The 23,472-nt window shown below is 39.9% G+C and overlaps 1 protein-coding gene across 1 annotated transcript; it reads left to right on the top strand.

Moving 5' to 3' along the window:
- The first annotated feature begins 214 nt into the window (after positions 1 to 214).
- LOC131732881 (elongator complex protein 3-like) lies at positions 215 to 20,137 on the top strand. Its single transcript, XM_059021114.1, has 3 exons — positions 215 to 358; positions 18,553 to 18,618; positions 19,862 to 20,137. Exons 1-3 carry the CDS (start codon positions 278 to 280, stop codon positions 20,117 to 20,119), a joined length of 405 nt encoding a protein of 134 aa, XP_058877097.1. The 5' UTR covers positions 215 to 277; the 3' UTR covers positions 20,120 to 20,137.
- The last annotated feature ends 3,335 nt before the right edge of the window (positions 20,138 to 23,472 follow it).

Genomic DNA, 23,472 nt, shown 5'->3' with positions numbered 1-23,472 from the left:
CACGAAAGTTCACAAATATAGCCACCTTTATTTTTGTAGTGCTCTATATTACAATATACAGGGTATCTTCTTTATAATTATATATTCTCAAAAAGGAAAGGAATTCTTTGCACTAAACTTTGTTAATGCATCATTTAGGGTTGATATTAAAATGACAAAAGTAGGGAAATGCGATGTTAGGGTTCTGTTTATTCAAGGTACTTCCTATGTTTCTTACTGACCGGACGGAGGTGGGCACTACTAACAAAGCTTTCTCCCCTTTAACAGAGATATCCCAATGCCACTTGTGAGCTCTGGAGTAGAACATGGGAATCTGCGAGAGCTGGCACTTGCTCGAATGAAGGATTTGGGCACAGAGGTGAGGCTTTCAGGATTAATAACCATATATTAGACACTGTCCTTGTATAACTGACTGTGAGAGAAGACTTATAAATTGAGGGGAAATGAGTGGATATCAGCCTTATTAGAGATTTCGAGCAGGCTTAAAGTGAATATAGGTATGTCAAATTCAATGAAGATTTCATATTTGCACTGCTAAATAAGTAACTACAGTAGGCTGTTATGTGCCAGTGACCTTTACCTCCACCTCCAACCAAGTACTGTAAGTAGTCCTACTGAGTGTCAGTCCCCTGTCAGAGCTGCTCTCTTACCCATGATCACTAAAACTGACTTGTAACAGGGAGATGCAGATTTTATGTTTTACATGAATGCAATTTACAATGAGTCAGTGACTGAGGTGGGATTTGAACCGGGGACCTCCTGGTTACAAGCCACTGGACCACACAGCCTCCCCCCTGACACGCGTGGCAAATGTGCCGCTGTACAGTTTTAAGAAGTCCAGGGCTGGCAATGGAACATGAAACAAGCGATGTGATTGATCGAGCTTGATTGAACAGTTACCACAGATACTATGCAACAGCTGATACAGCAATAAAGGAAAAAAAAAGGAATGTCCAGAGTTCAAATCCGAGAGGACACCAACGGCTTAATTTTATTGGTTTAGCACTCTAGGAATTACCAACAATTGCACAATTACCAGACCCATATACACCTGAAACTAAATATGACAAAATTGAAAATAAGAAGCCTAATAGAACCACAAAGTAGGACACCCGAAAGTGTATACAAGTAAAATAAAGTTAGCAAGAGAGAAAAAAAACTCTTAGTAAAAACATGCAGTAGATTAAGCTAAAGCTATAGCATAGTATTCTAATAAGCTGTAAGAAAACAGTTAATGAATAACTCCTGCAATAACACCAAGAAGTCCCCTTAACACCCTACCCAGCCAATACCCAAAAATATAAATGCAAGAAAATGGACCATCAATGTCAATGTTCACAACGCATGACACAGCGGTAATGTGTATGAATACGTATGTGACTTCAATTGAACTTGCAATCAACAAAAAAAAAAAAACTGATGAAGGCCCAATTATAACCGCATCCAAGCAAAACAGGAGTTCCTAGGGGGCGGCGCACAATTGGCCGAGCTCTGCCCAGGTAGGGAGGGCTTAGGTCGGCAGGCTAATCTACGGCGCACCGCGTACCAACGACCCCTGTGGCCGATAGGGCGCCTGTAGTTCTGCAGTGGAGCTGCCAGATCTGTGTTGTCCTCCGGCACTATAGGTCTGGTAGCATTGCTGTGGATCTGCAGTGTGAAAAATGACGGCTTGGCAGGAGCACGTTTCGGTGGACCCGTGTTCCAGCCGCCGTTTCCTGAGTCGCAGGGGGGGTTGCGAGCGGTGAGCCGAGGATACAGATAATAATTGGGCATACTAAATTGGGGAGAAAACCGGGATAAAAAAATTGGCGACGACTAAATTTAAAAAAAAAAAAAAAAAAAAAAAAAAAAAAAAATGGCCAATCGACAAAAAATAGTAATCCTCCAGCAGAACGCAAAAAAAAAACAATGGCTCAATCTCACCCAGTCCCGATCGCAAGTTGATTTAATGATCTGCGGATGCTGTTACAACCTCTGCTGAAATCCTCCACGTTGCAGACATGAGTCAAAGTAACAAAACAAAAACAAAAAAACAAACAGGCTTGAAAAAACAAAGTATCAAAAGAAAAATTATAAACTGAAATAAACCCTGTGTTAGTATTACTGTGCTACAGTTTCTCTCTACAGACAGCCAAACAACCCTACACACCAAACACAAGACGAGAAGCTAAACACAGACTAACACAATAGAACTACACTACTAAGGATACATAAATCAAAATTCTAAATAATAGAATATCCAGTCTCCAAAGCATACACAAAAGAAATGGGTCTCCCCTTACCGTCCCTTCCAACCCTTTTAAATCCAGGGAGAAACCATACCCTGCCTCTAAAAGGTACGGCAAGCCTGAGGGATCATGTGCCAAAAAGCGTTCAGAAAACCCGAGACAACCCAAACGGACCATCAAACCAGCAAAGGTCCCAAACCTTCGTGAATAACTACTTCTCATGAACACGTTCATTCCATATATTTATATATTCGTATTTCTTTTATTTTTTGTTATTATTAAAACGAATATCAAAGATTGAATAAGACTGAAGTATATAAATCTGCCTGGCCAGGCTTCCCATCTTGCACTTAAGCAAGGCAGATGAGACTTTCATTGCCTCATAATAATATGTGGCACATGCCACAGAGCAAGGTTCCAGCTGTCCGTATAGTGGATGGATACGGACAGTTGGAGCCTTGTCACATATTCTAACACTGCCTCACAGCATTTAAAAGTATTGGATGGTTACAGATGTACTGCTGTCTTTATACTGTCATCCCGACTTTGTCATTTAAAATAATGTATTTTTAGCGGTTTGTAAACACTACAGAAAAACACAGACACCTGCACATTATCCAACCCTCTCGGACACATACCTTGAAAAACTACTGAAATCCAAGACACATTTATTTTTATTCCACTCGTCTGTTCTGCTCAAACAGTACGTCTGCACTGTCAGTGACAGGGAAAAAAATAACTAGGTGCTGTCTCAACTCCACCCCCTGGTGTATCTTTTCAATGGCAATGCCCACAATATCAAATACAGGTGTACTTTCTTTTGCATGTTCCAATAAAATTGATTTACTCAGCTTAACTTAGTGTGTAGTTCAAAGTTATAAATGGGACTACTTTATTGGCGTAAGGATATTTAATAAAAAAACTACTAATGTTTTTCCCTAAACATGATATATGCTTTTTATTTCTTCAAATCCACTGTTTGACCTGGATTATAAATGCAATAAGCCCCTTCAGGGCGTCTGTATACATTGAATATACAGACTTCTCGGGGGTTGGAGGCACTCGACTTCGTGCCTCACAATGCCCCGAGGCGTCCGTGTGTTCAACGTATCCGGACACCCTGTCGGGCCTTATTGCATAAACAACTGCCTTTTCTATTCAATCTCTCCTGGCGTGAAGGATGTGGATGAGAAAATTCCTTCTTAGAAAATGTTTGCACTGCAAATCATTTCTCATTTTAATTTTCTATGACTTGAAAGATTACCTTATTTTTCAAGTGATAATAATGCTGCCCCCCAGAAATTCAGCTTGTTTGATCCCTGTAACAAAACTGAGTGGTGCAACCCCTTTTGATTAGTTCAGTGCAATTCACTCCTGTACAGAGTGGAACTGAATTGACAGGCTATGATTCATTAGATATTTGATCCCAGTCATTCAGTCTAGTGAAATTTAGCAATGCTTGCTTTTACTAGTGCTGCAGATAACTAATTAAAATGTCAATTTTAGGGCAATTTTACTAGGGCAGCAGTGTGGAGTAGTGGTTAGGGCTCTGGACTCTTGACCGGAGGTTTGTGGGTTCAATCCCCCGTGGGGGACACTGCTGTTGTACCCTTGAGCAAGGTACTTTACCTAGATTGCTCCAGTAAAAACCCAACTGTATAAATGGGTAATTGTATGTAAAAATAATGTGATATCTGTATAATGTGAAATAATGTATAATGTGATATCTTGTAACAATTGTAAGTCGCCCTGGATAAGGGCGTCTGCTAAGAAATAAATAATAATAATAATTTTGCTGATGTTGCTCACTGTACCAACTGCAGCATTGAGCCTAGGTCAATGCTAGTATGCATACATTAATACTGTACAATATTGCGACTTGGGGTGTGCAGGAAACCCATTCCTCGTAATCGTACTCAGAAACCAGTACTCGTACAAATACTGGTATTTGGATTTACTTTGATGATGTCATTGGAAGTGGGTGGGGCTAAAACCGGATGTGCTGTTAAAATGAATCTCTGGTCCTGATTTTCATCCAGAAAGTGACCAGACTGTGGTTTCATGTTTATTTAACAAGGATTTTGATAGTTTTAAAGTCCTAATGGTTCATTTTAATTCTTGTTGAGCAAGACTTACTCTTTTTTATTGACAAATGTTATGGGATGTTTGTGATTGTGGTGATTTAATTTACACAGTTGAAGTGGAGACCACTTAGACTGCAAGATGTATTTATTAATCATTATTTATTTGCTAATTATTTTGGGGAGTTTTGTGATTGTGTAGAGTATGTAGTAATGTGTGATGAGAGAAATCAAAGAAACCAAAAAATCTGCAAGACATACAACAGTAAAACCTGTACAGTCTGGAGTTGTTTGGGATTGGAAAATTGTGCCAGATTAGACAGTGTGCTGGATTACAGAATTACTGTAAAAAATCTAATACTGTACGTAAAAGTGGTAAAATGACAAAACTACTTGAACACTTTAAAAAGAACAACTACTGGACATAGACAGTATAATAAACACAATAATACCTTAACAAAATCTTTACCTGCTGTTAGCATGAGCCTGTTTATACCATTCCTACACATAGAAAAACATTTACTTGTTTACAGCAGCCAGGCAGAGACAAAAGCAGAAACAAAACATCACAGAAACTTGTTTAGAGCGAATAAAAAGGGGGAACCAATGTTAATCTGATGTATTTGACTTGATATTATATTACAACATTTATGCTGTCTCATGTGTTTCAATATATATATGTTTTTACAACATTTATAAATATCAAGAAACAAGTAGATATAAGCGTATACTATTTCATGAACTAAATGTATCAGGCACTTTTTTCCTTGTTACTGATAAGGAAATGAGTAACTATTTTATTTATAAATATTTATTTTGAGAAAATAAAATCGAGAGTAGTGTCTATTATTGCTTATAAAGACCCTGAGAATAAACATGTGTTATGTCATTGCAGTCACTCAGATGAAACAATGGCTTTTAATCTACCCAAACATGAATATTTTTCAACAGAACTTTCAGGAAGTATTTTAAGGTCCCGCAGGTCATAGAATAAAGATTGTATGGTTTCTGAAGTACTTTATAATGTTCCCCAGAGTGTTCAGAAAAAAAGGACACCATTTGCAAGATGCTACTGTAAACAATATATTTGTAGTGAATTTTTATAGGAAGTCAGCTACAGCCAAAAACTACAGCCTGGTCCTAGGGGATCATCCCACTGAAAAATGCTTGCCGGCGAGGTCTACTCTACAGCGGATCTGGAAAATACAGCCCGTAGAGGAAAAGGCCTGCTGCTGCATTTTTTTTTTTGTTTTTGTAGTTAGCTGCTGCACAATGCAGGCAGGCAGGATACCACGTGCGCACTGCAGATGTGTCAGCAAGGGTATTTAGTCAACAACAGTGTGTGTGTGTGTATGTGTGTGTGTGTTATTAGTTTATGAATTCAGATGTGTATTCGACAAACCGGAAGTGGTGCGGGGCAAAATCGGAAGTTGTTTTCTTACTGTTATTTGCACTGGAAAAATGTCCTGAGTGACAAAACAATGCAAAACAATGCAACAATGTGCAGTTTTCAATGCAACACACATGCAAACCTTCACTTATACTGTGTACAATATGTGCAGTCCAGTCCTGTGCTGTATTCTGTAACAAAACTCTACTATAAGTAGGGCTCTTCGTTTTTGGGTTTTATTTTTGATGACATAATGTCCCTTTAAGTTTGTTTTGAGCCTACATAATTTCCTAACAATATGCAATGGAACCACAATAACCACTAACTAATAAAAGAAAGGATGCAGAAAGGTGATTTTTTATCGTCTGTGCTATTTTAAAATGAACAATAATGAAAATAGATACACGCTATTTGGGATTTTTAAGGCTCCTGGTCTGACAGCAGTCGTCATACGTGCAGTAATTTCCACAAATGTACTGTTCCCACGTGCAAACCAGTGCATAATTTGTGCCGGGGCTTGCCAGGGCACAGCCCCGGAAACATCTGGGCGTGCAGTAATACTCCCGTTACCTCTAGTTGAAAATTTCAAAATGCTTTTTTTAAATTCTCAACACAGTTTTATCAAGTCTGCAAGTTCTTACATGCACGCTAAGAGAGACAGCCCGCTGCCACATTTGTAGCCTACTTTTTAAATTACTTTACAATTTCAGCTTGAGTGCCTTTAACTGGCTGCGACTCTGTTGTCGTTTTTTTATACACAAATATGCTTACTTGATTTGAAAAACCCCATGAACGATACAAGCAACTTCTTACACTACTTAGTTTGATTAAATGAGTAGTACAGAACAAAATATGAAAGCTGAACATTAATTTCAACAAATAACGACAACTTTTTAATGAAAAAAATATTGTAGCCTATAATAACGACAACTTTTTAATGAAAAAAAATATTGTAGCCTATTGCTGCTCTAGAAAGAGTGCAAAGAAGAGCAACCAGAATCATCCCGGGTTTAAAAGGCATGTCGGATGCAGACAGGTTAAAAGAATTGAATCTATTCAGACTTGAACAAAGAAGACTACGCGGCGATCTGATTCAAACATTAAAAAATCTTAAGAGGTATAGACAATGTCAACCCATGGGACTTCTTTGACCTGAAAAAGAAACAAGGACCAGGGGTCACAAATGGAGATTAGATAAAGGGGCATTCAGAACAGAAAATAGGAGGCACTTTTTTACACAGAGAATTGTGAGGGTCTGGAACCAACTCCCCAGTAATGTTGTTGAAGCTGACACCCTGGGATCCTTCAAGAAGCTGCTTGATGAGATTCTGGGATCAATAAGCTACTAAACCAAACGAGCAAGATGGGCTGAATGGCCTCCTCTCGTTTGTAAACTTTCTTATGTTCTAACATTAGCCTACTATATTATATTAAACCAAAACAATTAAAAAAAAAAAATCTGGTTCTGTCTTGCCTTTTTCAATGAATATTATTTAATTAATAGAAAATAAAAACATACTAAGATAACAAACTACCTAGCCTAAGTTTAATTAATCGTTTTTGTAATCTACCAGCGGCTTCTGTTGCATACACATCGATGATAATAGTGCAGACCGTGGGTTAAACCAATGTTCGTTTTGAGGTGCGTATTTATTTATTTGTAATCAATGACGTCCTTCTGGAGTTCTCTGAATGCCTTTAAATTTGTTTGTTTTTTAAACCATTTAAATGCAAAACCATAACAAAACATGTTGTGACAGGATGGATGTAGTGGTGACGTCAGGCCAGCAGCAGGAAGAAAAACGCAGGCAGTATTGCAGAGCAAAAGACGCGCTGTGCGCCGTTTATTTAAATAACCAAAACTAATAAAACTAGAGTTGCGAGCAACTTTACGGCTTCCAAGCAGTTATTGTGAAATTTAAGCGCATTGGTTATGAAACATTATCATCACAACTGTGCTGACTGTATCAATTTTGGCACAAATATTGGAATTATTGGTTAGTAGCCAATTTAAATTTTATTTGGATGCACACAAAATTCTAAATATTATGCAGTCATATAGACTTTGAAAATAATGCATATAAGAGGCTAACATTGGCGGTGTTTACATGCAAGTTTTAATTGTGCTCCTATAGTGCATTCATGACGTGTCACACGCAAATGACGCATGATTGTGCTCGTTCCAAAAGTGCATGGCAAAAAAAGTGTGTGACTTAAGTGTCATTACACTTTGGTAAAGCACGGTAAAGTGTGCGCTAATTGACGTAATTAGTCCCATAGCAACAAACTCCACAGTCGTGCAAAATACTTAACGATACTTTCATGAAATAACACGATACCTCCTCCACTTCCCCTGTGTAAAAAAACGTTCTTCTCTGGGATACGGTCTTTCTGTCCTCTGTAGCGTAAGTAATATTTTCCTTATCCCAGTCTTACTAATACAAATCAGTTAAATATCCATCCATCCATTATTATCAATCTGCTTCTCCTGATGAGGGTCACGGCTAAATTATATATAAATTGCATATAGAGATGTTGATTTATACCAGTATTTATTCATTTCAGTGTATTATGAACGATGCATGAGAACTACTAGATCGTTATGACCAGCATTATTATCATAATAATAATACTCCCGCAGGATGTTTCAAGCTTCCACCCCTTCTGACCGCACGCAACACCAGGTCCGCTGGACGGATGAGGAAACTTGTGCCCCCCTCCAAATTATTGCGGACCTGGGGGTTATGGATGAACTGGATCGACCTCGCCAAAGAAATGCCACCATTTTCACCAGTATTACCGGTGCTCTGGCTGAACTTGGTATAAATAGAACGCTCCTGCAGGTACGAGATAAATTCAAGAAACTGAAATATCTGTACCTCCAGGAGAGAAAACGCCTGCAGTCCTGCGGTCAAAGCTCTAGGTCCCAATTTCAGTTCTGGGAGGAAATGCACCGGTTAATGGGTGACCGGCCAGTGGCAGTGGCATCAGACCATTTGCTGGAATCCTCATCCTCCCAGACGTCCTGTGAAATACCAGCCCCATCAATACAATATGGTAATTGCGCCAGCCGTCATTTACTTTTTTAAACTAAAATATGCTACCGCGGTAAAGTTAGCTTGACGTTTGATATTCGTTTGATATTCGACTCAAGCTAACCCGACATGAATGAAAATGGCTGTATCTCGCCAACCACAGAAGCTAGAGTGCTCAAACCAACTTTAATTTAAAGGAGACCAATTGTGAATTGTTTCACAGTCTCTGTTTGACATGTGAATCCTAAGAATAATTTCTGGAAAATAATAACATACCACATATACGCACACTTAGCCACAGCCACGTGTAAAAGGGCTTTATCTCCCTAACCACAGCAGCTACAGCGTTCAAACCAACTTTGATGTGAAGAAGACTAATTGTGAAAAACAGTAACATACCGCATATATGCACACACCTACCTGACACACGTAAAATGGCTTTATCTCCTCAACCACAGCAGCTACTGTGCTCAAACCAACTTTAATTTAAAGGATGCCTAATGTGAATTGTTTCACATTAGGTCTCCGTTTTACCTAAGAATAATTTGTGAAATACAATAACATATCGCATATACACACCACCGTCCCATTGTCAATTAAAAGTGCTTGATATCCCCAACCACAGCAGCTAGCGTTTTCAAAACAACTTTAGTTTAAAGGAGACCAGTTGTGAATTGTTTCACAGCTTCTGTTTTACATGTGAATCCTAATAATAATTTGAGGGAAAAAAAATGGTTGGGGATATCAAGCCATTTTACGCATGTCAGGCTAAGTGTGTGCGCATATGCGATATGTTTTGTTTTTCACATATTATTCTTAGGATTCACATGTAAAACAAAAGCTGTGAAGCAATTCACAACTGTTCTTCTTTAAATTAAAGTTGGTTTGAACGTTGTAGCTGCTGTAGCTGCTGATCCAGGAGCATCGTCTGATGCGCCTGGAGTACAGAAGGATGTACCGTCTGATTGCACGCACCGCTGCCAGGCAGGATCGGCAATGCAGCCACCTCTTGGAAAGGCTGGACCACGCTGATCAACAGCACCAAGAGGTGGTTGCGTTGCACGCCGAATTTTCTGCGCACAATAACAAGAGAACTGCAGGTGCCTACCCCATTTCCCACTGAGGTGGGCACTCGTTCTGCTATGCGCAGTCCTGCCGAATCAGCGGTCAGAGAAGTTTGTACAGAGAAATACCCACTCGCTTCTGCAGTGCACAGGTGTACCCTCCATGTCCACCCGTACAAGATCCACCAGTTGGTCAAACGTAGCTCGGATGACCCAAAATGTTTCAATCCATTGTTCGTCAGAGAAAGACTCGTGAAGCACAACCTCCTCCCACCAAACAGAGGGACAATGATGCGCCCGCATTCGTCTGTCCTGCCGATGCACAAATAGAGGTCTATATAGGGACGAAGTGGATGAGGGTGTCTGCTGGGAAGAAAGCTCTAGATAAGAAAGCAATAGATGCACGATTCCTTTCCTGCAAACCCATTGCATGGGACTGAAGGAGTTCTTCCCATACAAGACTTAATCTAGCCAGTGTTTGCCTGCGTCTTCTCCATCCATCCATTTTTGTCACAACTACGTTGTAAGTAGGCCTATGATTTTATATACCCGTATAACTAATTAGCAAATACACACAAATTATGTATTTATTATATTAACAGTGTTTGTGTAAGTTTCCACATTTTCTGCATAATTAATTTTAATATTTCAACAAAGTACCTGTGTTTGAAACCAACACATCATGAATTGTTTTTAATATATTTGTTCCACATTAACGCATATTTGTGATTTATTGAACGCATAATACTTTTGTTTAGCACATTAACAGTTAAGCAGTTCGCAAAGACTAATATATATGGGTGTGTGAAAGGACATCAGTAGCCTAAGAAGCATAAGAAAAGCAGTAATGCGAATTGGTGAGTGCTGTCGGTTTTTGTACACATGCTACTTCTACCATTTATAGAACAACTAATTCTAAACAATAATAGTAATAACTATTATTATTTTCTTCTTGGCAGCATGAACCGTTTTTAATGCAAGCCTTTTGCATTCTAGACAGATGGGGGTAACCTTCTCTTCATCTCTGCCTAGCGCATGTAAACCCCAATGCATTATTTGAACGATATCCTTTATCGTGCAGCATCTCTTTTCAGCGTGTTTGGTGATATTTAAATAAACCCTCCCATTATTTTATTATTAATGAGGTTGTTTGCATTTGGACGACTAAATTCTCTCTCTAAAATAAACTCATGTAAACGTGGAAGCAGAACTGTCATGACCATAAAAGCGCGAGAGATCTGTTGTCACGCTTTTCCGTTTTTGCTTGTAAACTGCCCCATTGTTCTAAATTCTAAATCGCACTCTGTTTGAGTTTGTGCGTGTGTGCGTGCGTGGTGCCCTATTCTTAATTTTGCAATATAAAATATAATCTACAGCATGTATTGGTTCTTGTATATTTTAATGCCACTATCATTTAATTTGCTTTCTTAAAACAATATAAAGTGATAATAGTGTAACGACTGGCTATCAGGGGTGCCTGGCAAATACACAATTCACCATATGTAATTGTGACCAAACCGCTACTAGGACATAACATGTGCACGATTCATGAGTAACACCACTCTAATCCTATGCCGAGGAATTATAAACAGGACAGAGGAGAGAAGAAGCTGGAACAGAACCCAGAGAGACAGTACAAATGGAGCATTTTTTGTGCTCTGCAGGTAATAGACCTTTTGGACAATTGGCTCAAATACAGAACAAATCATTTCATAATAAATCATATCCAAAGTTATATTATAGCACTCAATAGTTAACCATCTGGCCCAATAAACATTATATCCGGCTGAATCAAAAACATCATATTGCACACTTGTTAAACTCATTATAGTTTGCACATAAATAGTAATTATTGCACATCAATAGTAGCCCTGTTATATTGCACACCTTAATCATGCATATTACACATAAGCTAGTTATATTGCACACCTTGGTTAATCATGTATATTGTGATCCGTGAAAAAAACAAAAAAACCTCCATACGTCTTTTAAATAATACACTGGCGACTTTGTTGCCACATATTCAGGATTTGCGATTGTTGTTTTCAGTTTAGTCTTAATAATTATAACTATGACTGTAGTTATGAAATAAAAATAAATAAATAACATAGACGCCATATCAGTAAGTATTCTTGTCAGTACAGTATACCCATTCACTTGAATTCCGTATGTAGACTATACTGAATCAGACCCGATTTATCTGTAAACACAGCCCTATAAATACAACTTAATATAATTAAAATAAATGGTAGAACATAACTGACATCTCTCATATATTAACATTCTCCCGAAATCATATTCATGGTAGCTTTAATAAAAAGAATTTGTTCATAAGTATTACAAACCGCGTATAACTTTTGTCTCGAGACTTTGAATTTTCTCATTGACTTGTTAACACATTTCCACGGTAGGTTTATACTAGAAACACTTTAAAACATACAAATAACCAAACGAATATCGTATTAAACATAATCTATATATTGATATGAGTAGTCTGTCCGCCTACCTCCGAGTAGATCCTGTAGAGCTTCACAAAAAGGCAAAAGACGCAGCGTGCTAGTTTTTTTAATAAAATAAAAGGTTAAACAAACACTTTGCTCACAGATCGAAAATCAAAAATATAAACAAAACAAATCACTAACACAATACACCACAGGTCCTTTAAGATCCGGCTGGGCAGTAGCTTTCACGGTTCCTTTTTAAGTTTCGTTTTTCTTGTCTTTCTTTTATTTCTACTCTCCATTCTCGCTCTCGATCGTCCTCTGAACACCCCAGCACGAACTGAGAGCACCGATTAGCAACAATTTAAACAATTAATTAACTCGGGAGATGATGTAACTTAAAACGTGAGTATCGATGTTTCTTAAGAAACTGCACAGATGCCATTTCTTAATCAGTGTTAAGTTTATTTCATACATGCAGGGAAACCAGTCCAAGTATAGAACCGATTACCAGTTGTTACATCTTTTACATGACATTAAATACCCTTCTGCATAGGTGTCTCTCTCCTCCTCTTCCTATAACACTCAACCAATGGCAAAGGGACAACACATTATTCTGTTACCATATATTTAATTTTGTGTGTGTGTGTGTGTCTGTGTGTGTAATCTAGTGTGACGACCTCTGAACTCAGTGCATTCTTCAGACCCCTGGTGGTGCCCCAAAAAGGTCCATACATCTGGTTTTTGTCATCTTCCTTGTTCCTATCTCTCCGTTTTGCCTGAGACCCTTTGAGTCCAGTGGCATTATCTCTTATTCTCCCTGTGAACCTTTGGGTCCAACGGCAGTCCCTTAGAGCCTGGCCCCTTCTGGTCCACAGCATTGTTATCTTGTTAGCTTGCAGTCAGTGTTGGACAAGAAGCTTGTAGGCGCAAGGTCTCTTATCAATTGTTAGCAGTAAATGCAATTTGAACCAAACAGTCTGCTATCTGCAATATTAGTCTCTTTTCAGAAAAGAACACCAGTATAGCTCTGCCAGTCCACATGTGTAGCAAACTGCTAATCAATTCTCGATCCATGTTTTCCAACAGGAGATGGCCACCTTCTGCACAAGGTTTTAAAATCTGATTACAGAACATTTCTGTACAGCCTGAGATCACGGTCATTTTTTTCAAATTCTTAGTGTGTGTATCAGTATTGACTGCAAGCCCACGAGGTTATTTTAAGTAAACGAACAGCATTATGGAAGAGAAGCTGGTTAGCTCCAATTATACTAAAATGTCTGCTTTTTGGGGGGGATTCTCCATGAATAACTATGCGATCTTTACAGTTACAATGCAATTTCATAGAGCAAGCGATTCTGAAGAGTCCTGTGTATACTTTTCATTAACAAAAATAACTAGTTCAATGAAAGATACGCTCCCAAAGCTGCAACCCCAATCATGAGTGTTTTAAATGGGTTACACTCGCGGCTACGTTGCAACACATTCAGGATTTGTGATCGTCTTTTTACTACAGTTCAGTCATAGAAATAACTATTCCAATTTTTAAACAAACTGTATCCGTGTATCTTGTAAAGCTCATGTAGTATATATTTTATTGTTTCAATTGTCTTGTGGTTTAAAAAGCATAGTGCCGTTTTTATGTTTTTTCACGTGGAAGCAGCTGCAACAGTTCTTAAAATGTTCTTAGTTTACAGTATGTGTCTTTGTATACTGTACTGTGTGTACTTGTGAATTAATATCATCCTTTCCACTGTAATTGTTACATGAGTTAGTAAAACTGTTCTTTTTAAACACCAGCAAAAAATGGCTGCTTCAAGAAATATTTTTTCTATGCCTTGCTGACTTTTCCATGTTAACAGCTGTCCCCAGTAGTGGGAGTGTCATTTCAGGGTGAAATATGGGCAAAGCTGGCATGTCACCCATATTGATTGGCTCATGGCGGTCATGTTTGTTGATGTAGGAACTTTTCTTGACTAACTTTTTTTTAGAGGACAGCACAAAGATAACGTATACCCAAGATTCACGTCAATCAGCCAAAGGGCTCATGAGGAGTTGTTGTTTAAGCGTTTTATGCAAAATCCAACATAGCTGCCACACCATGTGACTGATCCGTTTTTCCTCAAGTAGAATCAATCGTGGACATGTGCGCACTATGTACAACATTTTTCACAGCTGTACTTTTTACCATTCATGAGAAGACTTTTGAATATTGTCCAAAATTTTCATTAAATCCAAGATGGCTGACACATCATCTCATAGCCCTCTACATCCGTGTCAAATTTCATGCGTTTTGGTGCAGCCGATAAGAAGTTATAGACAGTTTTATAGCCAGTTGCGTATGTTGATGATGTCATGCATGACGTTTAACCCTTTGCAGTCCATTTATTGACTGCGCGTCAGGCACGCCAGGTCTAATTAATTTTCACACGCGCAGTTAATTTTATACGCGCTGTTTAAAAGTATTTTTTTTCACAGTCAAACGGGTTTAAATGGCCCTGCATATCAACAAAGCACTCACTAGGCATCTCCAGCCCCGCCCCACCCTTTCGTTTGCTATAGCGTTCAGCTATGTAAGAAATAAATAATAATAATAATAATAATAGTCGTACATACCGATCGATCATCTCCGGATCACTCGTTTTATCACCAAACTCCTCAATAATGCGATCCAAGTCATTATTTTATTACTAAAACATCTGAAAAAAGCTCTGCAAATGTCCATGATAGTCTCAGTGCGCTGACGCACTCAGCCAGCTTGTTTACTATGAACACCCCGTTATCTGATACCTGATACAATGTATGACTATTCATGAGAGACGCCTTTTTTTTTTTTTTTTTCGACTTGTCTCGGCTCCTGTCGCTCCCACTCGGCAATTGAATGGTTTTCTCGGCTTTTTCCGGAGAAAAAACGACTAAACACCCGTTTATTCCGTTGCTATAATGATGTCGGACCCAGTCCGACAAAGGACCTGTGAGGAATAATTGCAATGTCGGACCCAGTCCGACAATGGACCGCAAAGGGTTAACAAGGTAATATGTGCAAATATGTGCAATTTCACCATAGCTGAAATTTGATTGGCTCACGGCGACCATGGTTTTTTATGTAGCGAGTTGCTTTGCACAAACTTGATGGACAACCTTGCCAAGGCTATGTATGCAAAGTTTAGCTTAAATCGGCATAATGGTTTCAGATAAAAAGACGTTTGAATATTTTTGCCAAATCCAATATAGCTGCCGAACCATGTGACCAATCGACTTGTGTTTAACAAATCTAAATATAGGCCATAAAGGTAGTATGTGCCCCAAGTTTCATATCTGTACCATAAGAGGTTTTAGAGAAGATTTTGTTCAATTGGCCAATATTTGTGAAAAATCCAATATGGCTGCCAAACCATGTGACCTATGACTTTGTCTTCGCTCTGACACAACTTCCCAAAGGTCTCTACCACCACTCTATGAAGATGTCTACAATGTCTACAATGTCTACAACATTGTACCTTAAATGAATGAATACTACAATATGTGCAAATTGACCATAGCTGAAATTTGATTGGCTCGTGGCGGCCAAGGTTTTTTATGTAGCGACTTGCTTTTAACAAACTTAATAGACAACCTTGCCAAGGCTATATGCAAAGTTTCGCTTCAATCGGCATAACCGTTTCAGAGAAGACGTTTGAATATTTTTGACAAGTCCAATATGGCCGCCATGAGGGTAATCTATTGCACCAAGTTTCACATCTCTGTGATAAGCGGAGAAGAATTATTTTAAAATTGTCCAAAATTCTCAAGAAATCCAATGTGGCCGCCACACCATATGTGACTTATGATCTTCATTTTCGCTCTGCAACGGTGTTGATTTTAGAGATTTTTTGACAAAAGAGCAGAAGAAAAAAATTATAAAAATCCTAACAGAAACAATAGGCTTCCCCAGCCTTCGGCTAGGAAGCCTAATAATCCTAACAATTACAATAGTGTTATAGTAACTTTGTTGCTTGGACCCCTAATATAATGTCGGGTTGATTTGGAATGAAAGCTCAATTTGTGATTCTTGCATGTAAGATTTGGTGCATTTTGAAATGATTCATGGCAGATTGATTTTTGCTTTTTGTACTGCGTTTTAATTATTTAACAAATAGGATAAATCAAAGGCAGAATACTGCATACATGAAACGAACAGGTACATGTAATTCTACTTTTATTCACAATCTCATCTCATTAACTTACTCCCAACAGTTTATCGTTCATTTTGATTGTCCTTTTGCTATAACGAACCCCTCGATATAACGAACAAAAGGCTTGGACCCCAATAGGTTCGTTACAGTGAGGGTGTACTGTGTGTGTGTGTATATATATATATATATATATATATATATATATATATATATATATATATATATATATATATATATATATATAGAAACAGAGACCCTCACAATTCTCTGTGTAAAAAAGTGCCTCCTATTTTCTGTTCTGAATGCTACTTTATCTAATCTCCATTTGTGACCCCTGGTCCTTGTTTCTTTTTTCAGGTCAAAAAAGTCCGCTGGGTTGACATTGTTTACACCTTTTAGGATTTTGAATGTTTGAATCAGATCACCGTGTAGTCTTCTTTGTTCAAGACTGAATAGATTCAATTCTTTTAGCCTGTCTGCATACAACATGCCTTTTAAACCCGGTATAATTCTGGTCGCTGTTCTTTGCACTCTTTCTAGAGCAGCAATATCCTTTTTGTAACAAGGTGTCCAGAACTGAACACAATATTCTAGGTGAGGTCTTACTAATGCATTGTAAAGTTTTAACATTACTTCCCTTGATTTAAATTCAGCACTTCTCACAACATATCCGAGCATCTTGTTGGCTTTTTTTATAGCTTCCCCACATTGTCTAGATGAAGACATTTCTGAGTCAACATAAACTCCTAGGTCTTTTTCGTAGATTCCTTCTTCAATTTCAGTATCTCCCTGTGGCAAAGTGCCCACCCCCTTTATATTTATTCATGTATGTACGTATTATTGTTGTTGTTGTTGTTGTTGTTGTAATTATTATTATTGTAGTTTTATGCAGGCGGACGAAGCCGTCCGTCTTAGTTATTATTTTGAGATGATGGCGAAAAGCCGTGTGTTTGTTTATTGTGTTTAATTATTTAAAAACCCCGTGCAACTGATGACCATCTCCCAATTTAATTAATTGACTAATTGTTGCTAATCGGGAGATGGTCACCTGTATAAAAACGTGCAGCTTTTCTGCGCTGGGGGAGAGAGTGTTCAGGGAGTAAGGAACGAAGAGAAAAGCGAAAACAACTGCTATTGTGCTGGAATCGCCAGCACAATATTTGTTAGCACAGTTGTTTGTTTGTTTGTTTTGTTTGGCCAACATGCCCTTTTGTTTCTGTCTTTTGTTCTGTTTAAATATTTTGTTTTGTATTTAAATAAAGCGCTGTGCGCCGGTTGCGCTACAGTTTGCCCAGCACTTCTTTGTTTATGATTTACTCTTTCCTGGTCTGTGACGTCATTGCAACCACTCTGCCACACTCCCATATGATACTTATAATGCACATTTGTATTGCCTGTGTGCAGTACCTTACACTTTCCTGTATTAAATGTCATTTGCCATGTGTCTGCCCAGTTCTGAATGCTGTCTAGATCATTTTGAATGACCTTTGCTACTGCAACAGTGTTTGCCACTCCTCCTATTTTTGAGTCGTCTGCAAATTTAACAAGTTTGCTTACTTTGTTGCTGCTTTCTATTGGTACGTACATTGCATTCAGTTATAAGGGCAGAATTAATAGTCATATGTAAATATAGTAACAGGCTATAATAATAATAAACCAGCATATTAAACAATAATTGTGTCTATTTGAGGACTGGTGGCAGGTCTTCCAGTTAGTTCAAGAGGTTATATTTTTGCAACTACAAAAAAAAAAAAAAAAAAAAAAAAAACCTACTCAATACAACATTAAATCATAGTGTAAACACACATAATCATCATTGAGATAAAGTATTCATCAACCGACAAAATTACAAGCCCAAATGCTTGTCAAAACACAAACTATAATAATAACTGCTTACAACTATATGTATTCCAATTATACGTATATAAACGCTGCATCCTTTTCGATGCTAACCTGCTGTAACCTTTCTGGTTAAATGCAAAATATCTATTTGCTAATTAGACTATATGAACCATATACATGTTTTTTTCTTGTAAAATGCTAAAGAGGAACATGTAGATTTCCTGCTTTGGGTGTCTGTAAGCATATGAAAGTTGTTTTTTTTTTAAATTGTATCTGGCCTTTTCTATTTCTTTCAGTGTCGGGATGTACGAACTAGGGAGGTTGGGATTCAGGAAATCCATCACAAAGTGAGACCCTATCAGGTGAGTAAGGGACAACAAAAACATTTCAAACCTTAATTTTAAATGGATATATACATTGTTAATGTCCCCTCCTCCCTCCACCCCCACTACATATATCATTGTAGCGTTAACTGCTCTGTCCAATAGCTGCCCTACAAGAAGAGGAGAGAGGAGTGACCCTTGCTGTATAAAAACACAGAAACTCTACATGCAGTTGAGTCCTGTACCTGGGAATGCTATTTATCCCTTTCTTAGACAGAAAGACTGTGTGGAATAGTGGTTAGGGCTCTGGACTCTTGACCGGAGGGTCGTTGGTTCAATCCCAGGTGGGGGACACTGCTGCTGTACCCTTGAGCAAGGTACTTTACCTAGATTGCTCTGTAAAAACCCAACTGTATAAATGGGTAATTGTATGTAAAAAAATAATGTGATATCTAGTAACAATTGTAAGTTGCCCTGGATAAGGGCGTCTGCTAAGAAATAAATAATAATAATAATAATAATAATAATAATAATAATAATAATAATAATAATAATAATAATAATACAAGTTGATGGCCAGGGTGTCCTGTGGAGGGAAAGTCTCCACTGTAACCAGCAGATAACAAACAGATGACAAAAGGATATAGCATTCCTGTGACTTCTGGCTGGCTTGTCTTTGAGTAATCACACCTTCCACACAGATAAGAAGGGGCAAACGAGGGAAAAGTTAATTAAATAGTGTTCTTCAAATGGAGAATACGGTTAACTGCTTCATACTAGCGCCCTGGGCAGGGCACTACTTTATATTTTCTGTCAGAATTTAACAGTTAAATTCACACAGAAAATGGTGGTCCATGTCATTGACCACTGTCTGGCATGGGACCAGCAGGTGCCCTCAAAGCTTTACTTCAAACAAACCTTTAAAATGCACTTGTTAATTCCCAAAGAGAGATGGTGGCATTTATTTTTCTTAAAAAAACAAACAAATGTATAATCTTGTTAATTCCCATGGCTGCTGTGGTAATGCATGTTTGTGCATCCATCATAATTATTTTGTAGGACCACCAAACTTGTGTACCATAATTGTGCACATATAAAATACAGTGCACCAAATGAAAACTATGTTATGTTAGTAGCGTGTTTTAGTAGTCCTTCAGTGAGAAAAGGACCTCATTGTGTTGTGTGACTGCCACTAGACCACCCTATTTGTTAGTACCAAAATGACAGGTTTGGAGGTTCTGGTTTTTTTAAGGGTCTTTTGCAATTATGTTTCTCCTGGTAGGTGGAATTGGTGCGCAGAGACTATGTTGCGAACAGCGGCTGGGAGACGTTCCTGTCCTACGAGGACCCTCAACAAGACATTCTCATTGGGCTGTTGCGCCTGCGGAAGTGCTCACCGGAGTCGTTCCGGCCCGAGCTGAAAGGGGGCGTCTCCATTGTGAGAGAGCTACATGTCTACGGCAGCGTGGTTCCCATCAGCAGTAGGGACCCTGGCAAATTCCAGCACCAGGTACTCGTGAATGGCAGAGTGGGAAACTAATGAGACAATGAGAAAGTGGAGGGTCTGTAGGTGGGGCTGAAGTTTTTTTGGATTAGAGGCGCAAACATGATATATAACATAAGAAATTTTACGAACGTAAGGAGGCCTTTTGGCCTATCTAAGCTTGTGTGGTTCCTTTAGCTGATTAATCTCATAATTTTATCCAGTTGGGTCTTAAAGGACAGGGCTTGCATTTCAGTGTGCAATTGCAGGAATCCCGCAATTCAGACAGAACCCCCTCCCCCCCTCCTTTTTTTTTTAAAAAAAAAGAGATGTGCGCGCAATTCCTGCAGTTTAAGAACCCTCCCTCTACCCAAATAAAAAAACTAAATATAGGCCTCCAGACTGCAACTAAAATAGATGTCAATGCAGGGTTACACAAAAAATTCTGCCTCTCCCTTTAAAAACATGTCAATATTTATGAATGTGCTATGACATCAGTCTGTAAAGACAAAAAGGTGTTTTAAACTGAAGTGCGAGAAGGACAATCTGACTGGACACAAAATCCTGGATGTCCAGAGGTGCTGTATTAACACCAGCAGAATACGGGAACCCCAGTTTTATGAAACAGTATGGTGTGCGAGTACTGTTCCTCTTTAGCAGCCACAGTTATACCAAGTCTAAAGCAGGGTCAGCTGCTGCAGGTCTCAAACTCACCATTAAGAATGATGAAAGCATAGAAATACTTGGAGCTGTAATTAGGAAGTGTAAAACATTAGGGAATTAAAAATGAAATGTACTGCAGCTTACTTGATTGCAGTAGAAAAACTGCAATTTACAAATTGTAGCTTTCAGATTTGTGGTAATGAAAAAGAATGGTTTTGAAATATCTAAAATATATGACAATGTGCTTACTGTGGTGTGTTTAATATTGTAAATAGCAGAAGACATTCACTGAAACTTAAACTTGTTTTTCACTGAAAAAATAAATGGTAACAGGTAAACATAAGAGCTGGCTGTGATGTGCTGTCAGATCAAGACTTCACTAACACTGAGTATGTGAGCTGCAGCATGCTATTTCCCATATTACAGCCGTACACAGTTAAAGGTGCAGTCACCAATTCCATACACAACACAACACTAAATATAAATATACTGAGTTCATTGCAGTTATCTGCTGTATAGATTAACCATTACATACTGGCGGTCAAAACAACCATGGCAGCTAATGAAAAAAATATATCTTCCACAGCAAAATGTAATGTATTTGCAACCACAGAGCATACTTCTTACCTCCAGTCACAAGAATTAAAAAAGATATAATTTATGATGTCCCAGTGTAACAGGGCAAGGAGCCCTGTACAGTGTTCTGTTTATTTATTTTTAGAACGGGGTTTCCCCCTCCGCCCCTGTGTTATTTTGTATTTGTTTGTTTATTTATTTATTTATTTATTTATTTATTTATTTATTTATTATTAATGACGGTGAGGCGCCGTGCGGTTTTGTTTATTTTAAAACATGTTCTGGCAGAGGCGAGATTAGTGCTCGTCCTCTGCCAGGAATAATTAATAAACTCGTGCAGAAGGTGGCCATCTCCCGAATTAAGTGATTAATTTTGTTGCTAATGCTGGTCCCGCCTCCACCACCCTCAGCAGAGAAGGTAGACCTGCTGTGCCCACCGCCACCAGCAGAGGGAGAGAGCCTGCTGGTCCCGTCTCCACCACCGACGACGACAGGAGCAGAGCAGCAGGAGCTGCCTGTCTCCACCACTGCCACCAGCAGAGGGAGAGTACCTGCTGGTCCCGTCTCCACCAGCAGATGGAGCATGCCTGCTGGTTTCGCCTTCGCGGCCAGAAGGGGAGGAGCCCCTGCCGCCTTCGTGGCCAGAAGGGGAGGAGCCCCTGCCGCCTTCACCAGGAGCAGAGCAGCAGGAGCTGCCTGTGCCTCCACCACCACCACCTGAGGGAGAGGAGCAGGAGCTGCCTCTCCCTTCACAACAGGACGGACCGGGACAGAAGGCTGGCGGTCCGCAGCGGCCCTTGCATAGGTTGCTTAGCAGTGCAAGGGGGAAAACCGCCGGGTCGCAGCGGCTGAGAAGAGGCCCAACCCCAGAACCACCGCTGGTACTGGCTCCCCTCATGCAATCGCCTCCTGAGGGTCCGCTGCCGCCCTGTCGTGCATCGCCTGAGGATGCCAGTTCACCGTCGCCTGAGGATGCCAGTTCTCCATCACCTGAGGATGCCTGCCTCGCACCGCCCAGGGATGCCTGCCTCGCACCGCCCAGGGATGCCTGCCTCGCACCGCCCAAGGATGCCTGCCTCGCACCACCCAAGGATGCCACGTCCGCATCGCCTGGGGCTGCCTGCTGCTCCGCACCAGTTACAGGGTACGAGGGAGAAGTGGAGCTCCCGCTGCCGCCTCCATGGCCAGGGGCTCCCCTCCTGAGTTCGCCGCTGCTATTGTTGCCTGGGGTCGTCGCCGGCTCTGCTTCTCCTAGGGTTGCTGCCTGTCCTGCCATGCAGCAGGAAATGGCTGTGGCTGGAGCCCCATGAAGGGGAGCTGCCGGCCATGAAGAAAGGGGGGGGAGGTCAGGAGACCAGCTCCCCCCGCAGCAGTTTCGCTGCCGGAAATTGGGTGGCCGGAGCCCCACGGAGGGGAGCTGCCGGCCATGAAGAAGGGGGGGGGGGGGAGGGCAGGAGACCAGCTCCCCCAGCCGCACTTTCGCGGCAGGAGATAATGTTGCTGAAGCCCCGGAAGAGGGAGCGGTTAGCCACAAAGAAGGGGGGGGTGGAGGACATTCCACCATGGCCATCCCCAGAAACACCTTGCTTCCCCCTCTTCCGGGACTTTGAGACTGATGGGGGAGGTGGCCGTTGGGGCCATGTGTGCGTTGCACAAGGGGGGGGGGGGGGGGGGATATGTAACAGGGCAAGGAACCCTGTACAGTGTTCTGTTTATTTATTTTTAGAACAGGGTTTCCCCCTCCGCCCCTGTGTTATTTTGTATTTGTTTGTTTGTTTATGTATTTATTTATTATTTATGACGGAGAGGCGCAGTGCGGTTTTGTTTATTTTAAAACGTGTTCTGGCAGAGGCGAGATTGGTGCTCGTCCTCTGCCAGGAATAATTAATAAACTTGTGCAGAAGGTGGCCATCTCCCGAATTAAGTGATCAATTTTGTTGCTAATCGGGAGATGGTCACCTGCATATGAGCCTGCAGCTCTCTGCGATCTGGGAGGAGTACTGAGTGGGTGTATGAAAGGAGCAGAGAGAGCGAGGAGAGAGTAAAACAAAACCTAAAAAATATAAAGGAACAGTGACAGCGACTGCCCAGCCTGACCTGTATTTATTATTTTGTGTTCGTGATTTGTTTTATTTAAACCTTTTATTTTGCTCTGCAAGTCTTTTTCTGTT

Source organism: Acipenser ruthenus, unplaced genomic scaffold (assembly GCF_902713425.1).
Source record: "Acipenser ruthenus unplaced genomic scaffold, fAciRut3.2 maternal haplotype, whole genome shotgun sequence".
Classification (NCBI taxonomy): domain Eukaryota; kingdom Metazoa; phylum Chordata; class Actinopteri; order Acipenseriformes; family Acipenseridae; genus Acipenser; species Acipenser ruthenus.
This window is presented reverse-complemented; position numbering and strand designations above follow the sequence as displayed.